The sequence below is a fragment of the Symphalangus syndactylus genome, chromosome 19, assembly GCF_028878055.3.
Source record: "Symphalangus syndactylus isolate Jambi chromosome 19, NHGRI_mSymSyn1-v2.1_pri, whole genome shotgun sequence".
Taxonomy (NCBI): Eukaryota; Metazoa; Chordata; class Mammalia; order Primates; family Hylobatidae; genus Symphalangus; species Symphalangus syndactylus.
The window spans coordinates 77,686,350-77,699,388 of record NC_072434.2 but is presented as its reverse complement, the minus strand read 5'-3'; the positions used below and the strand labels follow the sequence as shown (position 1 = coordinate 77,699,388).

The following is a 13,039-nucleotide window of genomic DNA, read 5'->3' as shown; positions in this document are numbered from 1 at the left end:
ATAATGCAATCACTGTTACCACCCCCGTAACACATACACGTACACACACACACACACACACACACACTACACAGGGACACTTGCTTGTTCCCTCTCCCATCTCCTCTCTCCTCCTGCCTTCTCCCTCCTTCTCCTTCCCATTTATTCTATTGAATTGCTATCCAGGACCTTTTCCTTGACCACCAGCTTTCAACTGTAAGCCATGAGGTCTCCCTACCTTTATTCTGACACATTCACATAGTCTTTTAAGAACATTGTAAAGCATTCTTTCTGAATACTTTTCTCTTGAATTTTTAGTTAATGGTAGTCTCTTTCTTGCACCTGTGAGTCACCCAGTGCCTTTTGATGGATCCCATAGATGTATTCTTTACCCCTTCAGCAGGCATCTTGTATATGAATGTGCAACCATCTCTTCACTGTTTTACATTTGTTAGTTTTAAGAATGGCCGGTCTAGAAAAGAACTGTTGATGTCTGTGTTCCAGCTGTGTCTGGGATAACTTCGGCTGTTTACAGCGTGGCCCGGAGCGTCTTGGCTGCTGCCCTGCTCCACGCGGTCTGCTTCAGTGCAGTGAAGGTAGGTTTGAGGACCATGAGCCCTCATCCTTCTCGATTCATTAAATTAACTTATTTTTTTAAACAAATGAATATTTTCTCCAAAATTACAAGAGAAATTGGATCTGTGCAAATCAGGGAGTGACTGTGTGGCTGAGTGAGGCCTCAGTAGTGTTAGAAGACAGGTCAGGATGCCTGGTTGGACCTAATGTGAAAGGCCCCCCACCTCCTGGCCTGGCCTCCCCTCTGCAGCTGTCTCTCTGCTAAGATCGGTTAGTGACACTGGGAGGGGCTGCTGCTTAACATGTTGGTCAATGGAACCCATGTGTCTGCCTTCACTTCCTGAAATACCATTCAAAAGACAATAAAGGGATACAATTGCTTAAAGCTAGATAGACAAGAGGACAGAAGAGGATATGACAGCCGCAAAATATTAGAATCTAGAAAACAGACGGACTATAGACTTACCCAGAAGGGGAAAATGCAAACCTAGCCTGGCAGCAAAGGAAGCCTAAGGTGATGAGAAAACAAGATAAACACTAACTTCAGGAAGACACAAAGTTGTGTCAGGCAAGAAACGTATCTACTGTAGGTACCTGGCTCAGCTGTGAACCATATTTATATAGTAATCTGAGTAATCATCATGTTATATCGCTAATGAAGAATGGGGGAGGTGAAGTGTGATGGAGGAGCTCCAAATCCTGTCTTCCATATTAGAAAGTCAGCAAATAACATCTAAAATTGAAAATAAAAATCAAAAAGTAGCAAAGCAAGTATTTTATTTGAAAATATGGAGGTAAATATGGAGAAGAAACAGCTAAGTCATTGCCTTCAGGAAGCAGGAATTAGGGCAGGGGTTTGTGTAGGCGGGAACACTACTGTTTGTTTTCAGTGTTGTAGAGCTGTAGAGTGGCCATTAAGTCTAAAAATAACAGTATACATAATGTCCTTGGTGCATCTTCAATCAGTGACAAATAAATTAATATTATACATATTTCTGGACTCATGGTTTAACAGTTTAAACCACAGGTACTCCTTTGATAAAACAAAAATTAAATGAAAAGGAGTAAATAAAAATAATATATGTTCCAAAGTGTTTTTAATATAAATCACATGACATTTCTTAACTCACTTTTTTAAAAGATTCACTTAAATCTTATTAAACTGATCAGTGTCAGTGGCAGAAAGATAATTGTTTATTTCCCTTTGTGATAGAGAATGAATTCAACATTTTTCTCTCTCAGTGTTTCACAGTAATCAATGGAGTAATTCTTTATGTTGCTCCTTCTATTCCTACCATATAGATATTTTCTTTCAGAAAAAGGGGGAGGGGCCTGGGAGGAGGGTTTCTGTATCTAATATACAAAGGTAATTTATGTGCTTGTAGTGGCCCTGTTTGTTACCACATTTATCCTATCATGTAGACCAACGATTATCTAATCAGTGTTTCTGGTGTTCTTTCTTTTGATTTATGTTCCTTTATTCAATCATAGGATCCCAGATATACTTCATTTAGGAAAAGTAGTTGGATGGGTATTTTCTGAGTCCTTGTACTTCTGAGAACATCTTTCCACTGTCTTTTGGTAAAATGGCTGCTTATACAACTCTGGGGTCACAAGTGTTTTTCTTCAGGCACCTTAGTATATTGCTCTGTTGTGTTCTGGAATTATTTGTTTGCTTGTTCATTAATTTTTAAAAGTCAGGTTTAAAGTTCAGCTTTTAAAAATGTCCAGTTTGGTTAATTTTAATAAATAAATTAATTAATAAATAAAGAATCCTACAATCAAGTTATGAGAGCATTTTCACCAACTCAAAAAATTTTCTCGAATTCCTTGTGGTCAGTCTCTTCCTCTACTTCCAACTTCTGGCCACCATTCATCAGATTTCTGTCTTTGAAGCTTCTTTGGAATCAAATCTGTCAGGGCATGATGTATATACAATAAAATCCACAAATTTCAAGTGTACAGTTAGATGTATTTCGACAACTGTGTGTAGACAAGTTACCACCATCGCAGTCATGACACAAACTGTCCCCCCATCCAGAAGTGTGTTTTCATGTTCACTTGCAGTCAATCCCCTCTCCACACAATGTTTTTATTTATCCTAAGTGAATACCTGAGTGAGATTGCTAGATCACATGGTAAGTTTTTGTTTAACTTTATAAGAAATTGCCAAACTGTTGTCCAGTTTCTGTACCATTTTTCATTTCTCTACCCTCACATAATCTTTGATTTCCAAGTGTTCCAGGTTCTTGTTAGCACTTAGTACTGTCAGGTTTTTTTAAAATCCATTCTCGTGTGAACCAGTATCTAATTGTAGTTTTAATTTGCATTTCTCTGATAATGAATAGTGTTGAACATCTTTTTGTATGTTTGACATCTGTATAACTTCATTGATGAAAAATTTGCTCGTCTTTTGTCCATTTAAAAATTATGTGTATGTCATATTATTGAGACATAAAAGTTCTTTACATAATCTAGATACAAGTCCTTTATCAGATATATGCTACACACATTTTTTTTTTCAGGCTGTGGCTTGTCTTCTCATTTTTTTAACAGTATATTTTGAAAAGCAGAAGTTTTTAGTTACAGTGAAGTCCAATTTAATATTTATTTTATGGTTTTTTTTTTATATCTTACCTAGAAAACATTTACCTAACCCTAAGTCACAAATATTTTTGTACTACAATTTTTATAGCTGTAGCTCTTATATTTAGATTTGAAATATCTTTTGAGATGATTTTTGTGTATGACATGAGGTGAAGGTTGAGATTTACTAGTACCATTTGTTGAAAACACTAACCTTTTTCCATTGAATTATCATGGAACCTTTGGAACCAAAAATTAATCATTTCATTGTTCTGTATGCCTTTCTTTATGTTAGTATTACATTGTTTTTATTACTGTAGCCATATGATATGCTTTGAAATCAGATAGTGTGTCTCCCAACTTTATTCTTCTTTTTCAAAATTGTTTTTGCTATTAAAGGTCATATTTCCTTAAAAGTAAGTTTTAGACTATCTTTGCCAATTCCTACCAAAATTTGCAAAAATTTTCATTGGGATTATGATGAATTTGTAGATCAATTTGGGGAGAACTGACATCTTAACAGTAACTTTTTGATCCATGAACATGGTATATTGTTCCATAATACCACCATCTTTGTCTTTGTTATTTTGTTCTCAGGTCAGGAATATTTCGTATCTTTCAACCTACAACTATTGCACCTTTTTGTGCATTATGTGTTATTTTAAATGGCATTGTGTTTTATAATTTAAATTTTCAATTGTTAAGTAATACTAAATAAAATTTATTTTGTAATATTTCAGCTTGTATCTTGCAAGCTTGCTTAAACAAACATATTAGTTCTGGTAGCATTTTAGTAATTTCTTTGAGATTGCTACCATAGATTGTCATGTCTATCAATAAACACAGTTTTATTTTCCTTTCCAGCCTGTATGCCTTTGATTTCTTTTTCTTGCTTTATTGCAGTGGCTAGGACCTCCAGAGCAATGTTGACAAAGTGCTGAAATCAGACATGTTTGCCTTGCTCCCAAGTTTAGGGGAAAAGTCTTTCACCATTAAGTATGAAGTTAGCTATGGAAATTTTCCAGATGCCCTTTACTGGGCTGAGTCATTTCCCTTAGATTTCTAATTTGCTGAGAGTTGTCATCATAAATGATGTTAAATTTTGTCACTGTTTTTTTCTGCATCTATTGAGAAGACCATATTGATTTTTTTAAAGTGATTCATGGGAAGAATTACATAAATTGACTGTTCAATGTAGAACCAACATTCCATTTAAAGGATAGGCCCCATTTGGTCATGCCATATTGTCTTTTTAAATATATTGCTCAATTTTATTTACCAATATTTCGTTGAGAAATTTGATATCTATGAAGTTTCTAGTTCTCTAATTTTTTTTTTTTTTTGAGATGGAATCTCACTCTGTCACCCAGGCTGGAGTGCAGCAGTGTGATCTTGGCTCACTGCAAGCTCCACCTCCTGGGTTCACACCATTCTCCTGCCTCAACCTCCCGAGTAGCTGTGACTACAGGTGCCCACCACCACGCCTGGCTAATTTTTTGTATTTTTTAGTAGAGACGGGGTTTCACCATGTTAGCCAGGATGGTGTCAATCTCCTGACCTTGTGATCCACCCACCTTGGCCTCCCAAAGTGCTGGGATTACAGGTGTGAGCCACCGCCCCCCGGCCTAAGTTTTCTTTTCTTGTAATGCTTTGTCTTTTTTTGATGTTATGTAATGGCTTGATAAAATGAGTTGGAAAGTGTTTCCTTTTATATTCTAAAAGAGTGCATATAAAATAGCTCATGTTCTTACTGAACTTTTTAATATAGTAATATTTGGTTTTATTGATCTCTTAGATGAAATATGTGTTCTTTTATACTCTCATTAAGTGGTCAATTATCTCATAAAGATATTTAAAAATCTTTAAAATTATGTTTCATTTACATTATTTTAAAAAATAATTTCTGCAATGTACATTTCTTTGTGTAGATTCATCTTTCTGCTTGCCATCATATTTCTTCTGTCCGAAGAACTTTCTTTAAGAAATCTCATGGTGCAGGTCTGCTAGTAATAAAACTTTCAGCCTTTGTCTGAAACACATCTCATTTTGCCTTCACTTTTGAAGGATATCTTCACTGGTACAGAATTCTGCTTGAAAGCTTTTTTCCCCTAGTACTTTCAACATGTTCTGTTTTTTTTGTCTTGTATAATTTCTGATAAAAAAAATCTGCTGTTATTCCAATATTTGTTTCTCTGTTAGTAATGTTTCTTTTTTCTCTGACTGCCTTTAAGATTTTCTCTTTGTCTTTGTTTTCAGCCATTTGACAATGCTGTGACAAAGTGTATGGCATTTATTTTTCATTTTACTTAGGATTCTCTGAACTGTTTGATTTGTGAGTTGTTTTGGAAAATCTTTAGCCATTCTCGTTTCAAATATGTCTTCTGCCTTTTCTGTTTTTCTTTTCTTCTTGGGCCTCCAATTATATACATGTTAGATCGTTTAATATTGCCCCACATCATTTGTATGCTATAGTCTTTTTTCCACTCTTTTTTCCTTCTTTGGGTTTTAGTTTTAATAATTTTACTGACCTATCTTGAAGTTCACCAGTTCTTTCTCCTGCTGTGTCTAGTCCGATGATAAACTCACCAAAGAACCAACATTTCTATTTGATGTCTGTAGATAGTTTTCATTTTTCTTTTGAAATTACCCATCTGCGCATGAATGATGTCCATTTCTGTCACTAGATTCTTTAACATATTAATCATAGTCATTTTAAAGTTGAGACTTTTGTAAATTATCTGGCTTTCTCTTGTTTTCAGGCTGTGAGCAGGACACTTGTGGATTTCTACATCTGAATTGGAGGCATCACTTGTCAGTGTTTAGTTTTGAAGAGAAAAACAATAGGACTAAAATTTCTTTCTTGAATTTTTGTAGAATTCTTTCCTACAGTCTGAAGTTTAAAAGAAGTTAGTGGACTGTGATTAGGTATGGTTCTCTTTCTTAAGTTTTCTGGAGCACCATGCCCATTTTCACTTTTCATATTGAAGATTTTATCTAGAGGAAAATTTCCCTGTTTTGATTAATGACATTGTTGATTCTGTTCACATAATATGATTTAATTTTTCACAGACTTCAACTTTTGGCTGTCTTTCATGTCTCTCATTTCTTTTTCATCATTTTCCTCTCCTTCTAGTTTTCCTTTGAGTTCTGGTACAGTTCTAGAGTTTCTCATTTCAAGAATGAAGAAACCAACAAATATTTATTGAGAAGTTATTGTGTACTAGGAATTATGCTAGTTTATATATATACTAGTTATAAAATATAATTTATAAAATATAAATTATCACGTAAAATAATTTGATAAATTATAATATAAATAATATATAAATTTTATATATTGTTGAAATATATTAAAATAATATATAATTATATATAATATATAAGTCTAAATAATAAATACAAATTAAAATGTATTTATTGTTACAGTAAGAACTCTTAACATGAAATCTATCCTTTTAACTTTTTGTGTGCAATTCAGTATTGTTATCTGCAGGCATAATGTTATACAGCAGATCTCTAGAATTCTTTTGCACTATTATATATATTTTATATAATTTACTTCACATAGCGTAACTGAGACAAGTACTATTATCCTAATTTTACAGTTATAAATTTTATTTTCTGCATTGTTTGCCGTTTGGTCTACTGCTAAATTGCAGTTTGAAATTTGGCATTCATATTATTCGGCCTTCATAATTGCTTGCTTAGCTTTAAAGTTGAGACTTTAAATCAGGTATTTTCTAAAAATTTCTTTTTTTTATGTAAATATGCTTTAGAAAGCTTCTGTAAGTGGTCCCTTTAGAGAAATATCTCATTTTAAGAATGCTTCTTGTTTGTCATGTGTTTTTTTCCTCATTTCGCAGTGAGAATATGTCTTTGATAACCTGGTATCGTCTCTGTTCAGTTCACAGACCTGTTTTGTGTTTGGCCTGTAGAATGCTTAAAATTTTTTTCGAGCCAACATTTAATATTAGGACAGTCAGTGTAAAAGTATGATTCTCCTACTTCTCTTAAACAATGTGAAGATCTGGCAATACTGGGCTGACCTTCCCATTTGGTAACAACCTGCTGACATCAAATAGTAACTCACAGCTACACAAGCTCACGGGTCTCATCATGTCCTATCATCTTTTATGCCTGAGCCACATAATGTATTTATGTCACTTGGCTGCCCACATTGATGTTAGATTTTATGACTTCTGTCTTATAGTCAAGAAAGAATTGAACTGGTTTCTGTTAGGGAATTGTAAGACTCCTTGGTCAGATCTTTTCAGAGGTACCTCATGTCTGAAACACAGGAAGAGAGGAAAATGAAACAAAACATGTTTCAGTAATACACTACTAGTTCAGAGATGATTTTTCCCAGGGAAAATGTCTTATTGATGGAGTTTGGGGTAGTTATATCAGGAAGCTCATCACAGGCAGTAGATATGAAGAAATGCCTGGGACAGTGGTTATCTCTGTTTTACCCTCTTGGCTGTAACTTCTACATCCATGACCTGATTGAATAAATCCTGCCGCCCCTACGACAGCAGGAGTTACTGCAGACTGCCCATCTACAGATGCGCAAGGCCAAGTGGTAAAATGTCTGCTAACCCCTTGGTCTATACTCACTTCCAGCCCTTCTGCCTCTCATTTAGGTGATGTTAGCAGAGGTCTTTTCCTATTTACTTCCTCAGTGCACTACTGTCTTTCAAATGGAGAGAGGAGTTGGAGTCAGACCTTACAATCTCTTTCAGTCTAGACCCATCTATAATATAAGGTCTGGTGTAAATTCCTCAGGGTCTATGACTTGTGCACGAGTAACTTGCTCTGGTTCCCAGTGTGGGTTCAGGCTTTTCTCTTTTCGAATATTTTATTGGACACTTAATGAGCTCTAGAGAGAGGGAGATCTTGTTCTTGATGTTCTTGATGCCATTTGGACTGGGACCCCACACTTTACCCTTCTTGGCAACCCTGAATAGCAAACAACATCTGATGTAAATATCATTGTACTTGATTAATGGAAACGGAAACACGCAAGCTCTCTGTAACTGATGCAGAAGCTGAAAAGTTCGTATTCTGTGATAGTCAACACATATTTATTTGTTCAGCAATAGCTCTGCCGTGTACTGTAGAGATATGGGAGGAGGAAAAGATAGTCCTTTCTCCTCAGGAACTTAACATGCATTGACAAATGCTGAACACCCATAATTATCAGTTCAGATACTCTCAAAAGTAATGTGCATTCATGGATTGTTACACAACTTTTTCTTGCAAAATTCTTGAAGGGTTTTTAGAAACTACTGAAGAATCTGGTATTCAAAAAATAGAGTATCTTGGGTTTTTACCTGGTTGCTGGACAGTTACTGTTATTCCCTCACCTCCCCAAATGTGGCTCCATTTTCATATCAGACATTGCTAATTGATCACAGCATTTTTTTCTAACTGAGGTCAGTAGTACCTCCGGCTGCCCAGGAGATATTACAGTCAGCCAGCGCCAACTGATCAGAGCCAGCCCAAGAGATAAACTCTATTCTCTATCCTGGGCTGAGACTTTTATTTCTGTTTTCTATTCAGTTTATGGCTTGTTATAGGTGTAAGTCATTGTTGGATCAGAGTAAATGGATTCCATTTTGAAAGCACGCCATTAACTCTGTGACGGAAAGAAACACTTCAAGGACTCTGGGGTTTACTTAGATGTTGAAACAGGCTTTTGACCAGTTGAAACTGGGGTACTTTGGGGAGGTTTATTTCATCTCAGGGAGGTATTGACTTCCCTTTCTCAGCATAGAACAAAGATCACTTGCAATAAATAGTATAGTCTGTTGTAAAAAAAAAAAATAAAAAAAACCTTAATGTTCTAACCGTATTTTGAAACACCTTTTGGTAAAAATAGAGCAATTTGAATTTCTTCCTTCTCATTTGTACGTCGTGAGTTTTCTAATGGTCTCAGACTGACTCTCCACTTTAAGATGCAGCACCTATTAAATGCTGTGAATTGAATGAATGTGGTTAGCAAATTGTCAAGAGGGTCCTTAGGAAACAAGAAAAGCTCACCCATCTTCAATCTAACTCCCACTTACCCAGAGCGGTGATTCTACTTCTTGTTTAACGATGCTTTTGTTTATACCTTTTATGCTTACTCTTTGCATTGCTGGAATTGATTTTTTTTTTCTTTTCATCTCTAGTGCATCGTGATGGATTGATGGATCCTTGTGAACCATTTCAGCATGTCAGCTGCCTTGCTAGAGATACAGTTTTCCATATGGGTCATGATATATGTGTTTATTTCCTTAATTTTTATTATTATCACTTGGTAGAAGCAGATTCAGAGACCATGAGTTAATTTTGTCCTCCGGAATATTAATTAGGGAAAGAAAATTTGATTCCTCTTTTAATTTCATATTCTCTTTGACTCGTCCAAGATGGTACCAAGTAACAAATAAATGGACTCCCTCATTGACTTAAATAGTATTCGACAGTGATATACAGAAACAACCAGAATATTTACTCCTTGGAGAAATAGCTCAGTAGTTAATTAACTGGGCTTTCTGTGTCTGGATAAACTATGATTTCTATTTTTTATTATCCTTTACAAAGATATTCTTTTTTATTGATGGCAAGGGGATCCAGAGGTTGAAGCACATTATTATAATTTAATGTTTCCCACGTATCCTTAACCACTGCTTGCGGGGGAGTTTTTCCCATATTTCTTCTGGGTCCTACAGGATTGTAGCCTAACATCATGCTACTTTACAGGCACTCAGGGTTTAAAATCTAATTGTAAATGTAAAACAAACTCATAGTTCTAGATATTATTTAATGCTGAAGTGGACCTGAGATGCCTCATAGTCCAATTCCTTCATTTTATTATTTAAAATAATAAAAGAGAGATTAAGTAATTTACTCCCCATCACACACCCCAGGTCCCAGATCTATGTCTTTTCAGTCTTCCTTTTGTGCCATCCTCACTACCACACTTGAAGTATAAATATATTTGTCTAGTTGAAAGACCAATTCACAGCATATAAGATAGTTGCAGATCAATGGTTCTTTAATCTACAAAATAATTTCCCAAGTGTCTTCTCATTTGCCCCTTACTATATCTCCATGTAATCGATAAGGAAGATATCAACATTCCTATTTTCCAGTGGTGAACCTGAAACACAGAATGCTTATTTGCCTAAGGGTACCTGACTAATTCACATTGTTTTTTCCATTGTAAAATGGATGAGTAGTACCTACCGCATGTGGATGTTGTAAGAAGCAAATCAAATCAAATCGATAATGTCTATAGGCCGGGCGCGGTGGCTCACGCTTGTAATCCCAGCACTTTGGGAGGCCGAGGCGGGTAGATCACGAGGTCAGGAGATCGAGACCACGGTGAAACCCCGTCTCTACTAAAAATACAAAAAAATTAGCCGGGCGTGGTGGCGGGCGCCTGTAGTCCCAGCTACTCGGAGAGGCTGAGGCAGGAGAATGGCGTGAACCTGGGAGGCGGAGCTTGCGGTGAGCCGAGACTGCGCCACTGCACTCCAGCCTGGGCGACAGAGCGAGACTCCATCTCAAAATAATAATAATAATAATAATAATAATGTCTATAAAAGTGCCTGGCTAAAGGTTCCTGTTAAATGGTGTGGGAGGCTGAATTCTAAGATGGCCCCAAGACTCCTATCCCCTGGCATACATGCCTTGTACAATTTCCTCCCCTTGAGTGTGGGCAGGACCTGTGAAGGGGATGGGATGTCACTCCTGTGATTAGGTTACATTATCTGGCAAACTTGAAGGGATTTCGCAGATGTAGTTATGGTCCCTAATCAGGTAACTAACTGAAATTAAAATTTAACTTAAAAGGGAGATTGCCCGGTGCAGTGGCTCTCACCTGTAATCCCAGCACTTTGGGAGGCTGAGGTGGGTGGATCATGAGGTCAGGAGTTCGAGACCAGCCTGACCCAACTTGGTGAAACCCCGTCTCTACTAAAAATACAAAAATTAGCTGGGCGTGGTGGCGTGCACCTGTAATCCCAGCTACTTGGGAGGTTGAGGCAGGAGAATCACTTGAACCCGGGAGGCAGAGGTTGCAGTGAGCCGAGATCACACCACTGCACTCCAGCGTGGGTGACAGAGCAAGACTCCGTCTCAAAAAAAAGGGAGATTACTCTGAGTGTGTCTGACCTAAAAAGGGAGATTATTCTGAATGGGTCTGACCTAATCAGAAGAGCCCTTTAAAAGGGAGTCCAGAGGGCAGGGACAGAAAAAGCAGTAGAGACCCTCACTTACTGGCCTAGAAGAAGTAAACAGCCAGGTTATTAACTGCTCATGGAGGTAGCACCATGGCAAAGACCTGGAGCAAAGGCCTCTAGGAGCTAGAACAGGTCCCAGTGGACAGCCATCCAGGAAACGGGGACTGCAATCCGACAGCCAGGGGGAACTGAGCTCTGCCCACCACCAGTGAGTGTGGAAGAGGACCCGGAGTGTGAGATAAGGTCAGAGGTCCAGCCAACACTGACATTTCAGTCTAGGAGACCCTGGGCAGAGGACCCAGCCACACTCTGCTCAAGCACCTGACCTAGGAAACTGTGAGATCTTACGTTTGTGTTATTTTAAACTGCTAAGTTTGTGGTAATTTGTTACATGGCAATAGAAAGCTAATACCAATGATAACTATTCTTAGCATAAATAGTTGGTGGTTTTGATGACTGTAACCACAATGTTAATAATGCTAATAGTAATAAATTTGAAAGTAAAACCTAAGTTTTAACACACTTTTACTTACATCAGACTTCACATTATATTTTATGGCTAGAATTGTATCATTTCTAGCTGCAAGAGACCAGGAATAATAAGTCTTTGGCTGTCTGAACAAATTGTGAGGGAGTATCTGCTGCTGAGGATGATGGGGAAACCGATGTCAGCCAGGCAGCTCGTGCTTTCTGCCATGCTTCCCTTCCTGGTCAGCAAAAAAGTAGAATTGATCCTCAAACCTAGTTACTGCTGGATTATTATGACCCTCAAGCTTGATGGTGTCAGCTGACACTGATTTGGGGAAAAAACAGGAAGAATATTGATAGCTCAGAAGTTGTTCAAAATGGAATTGCAATTGTTGAGTGAAGTCAGATTTGGACTTGGGGGGTTTTGGTAGTAAGCCCCGAGAGCATGCTGGGATCAAATCCAGGAAATGTAGTGACTGATGGGGAGTGAGGGATACAGAGAGGAGAGGGTAGGTGGAAAACAGCGTTCTAGGCCCAGAGTTTGAGCTGTCGTGACCCTAGTAGTGATGGAAGACAAAACTTGTTTCAGTGACACCAGCCAAAGTTTATCTTCTCTCTTCCAGAATCCTGAGGATAACATTGTCCTATTGATGTTCATTCAATCCTTGTTTTTTTCTGTATGTAATCAATTCTATGTGAAAAATATAGATACTTACCACAATAACTAGTAAAGTAAAAGCCTATTTCCTCATGTGTAAAATGGGCAATACTTTTACCTTCGAGGTGTTTTAAAAACTACGTGTGGTCGTGAATGTTAAGCAGCAAGTCTGGTATTCACTGCCGAATGCATGGGAGCTGTTGCTCTGTTTCTTCTTGCTTGTGCACACTTTTCATTGCTCCTTGAAGTCACAGACTGTGGTTTGTATATGCTTCTTTTTATGTCCTATTAGTGTGTCACATAAAAGGTATGCTATAAAAAATCTTGGATTGAATAATTACAGAACACTTGCAAAAGGGCAATGAGAAGGAAAGTAAATGGTAATGTTTTCCCTGAAGTACACGTATTTGTGTGTGTGTGTGTGTGTACATCTCTATATATTTATCCATGTAGATATAGATAGACTTGATACATGGGACCCGTTATTCTGTCTTGCCAGCTAACAATCTCGTTTTTCTTCAGTACCTATCTCTAAAAGTGAAATACT

General features: G+C 37.2%; 1 protein-coding gene across 3 annotated transcripts in view; it reads left to right on the top strand.

Annotated features, from left to right (window-relative positions):
- Positions 1-13,039, top strand: part of PCNX2 (pecanex 2) — a 352,029-nt gene that overhangs the window by 130,856 nt on the left and 208,134 nt on the right. For all 3 annotated transcript variants that reach the window (XM_063614016.1, XM_055234937.2, XM_063614015.1), the window contains exon 15: positions 484-575. In XM_063614016.1, coding sequence (XP_063470086.1) covers positions 484-575 — 92 coding nt within the window. The remainder of the gene's footprint in view (positions 1-483; positions 576-13,039) is intronic.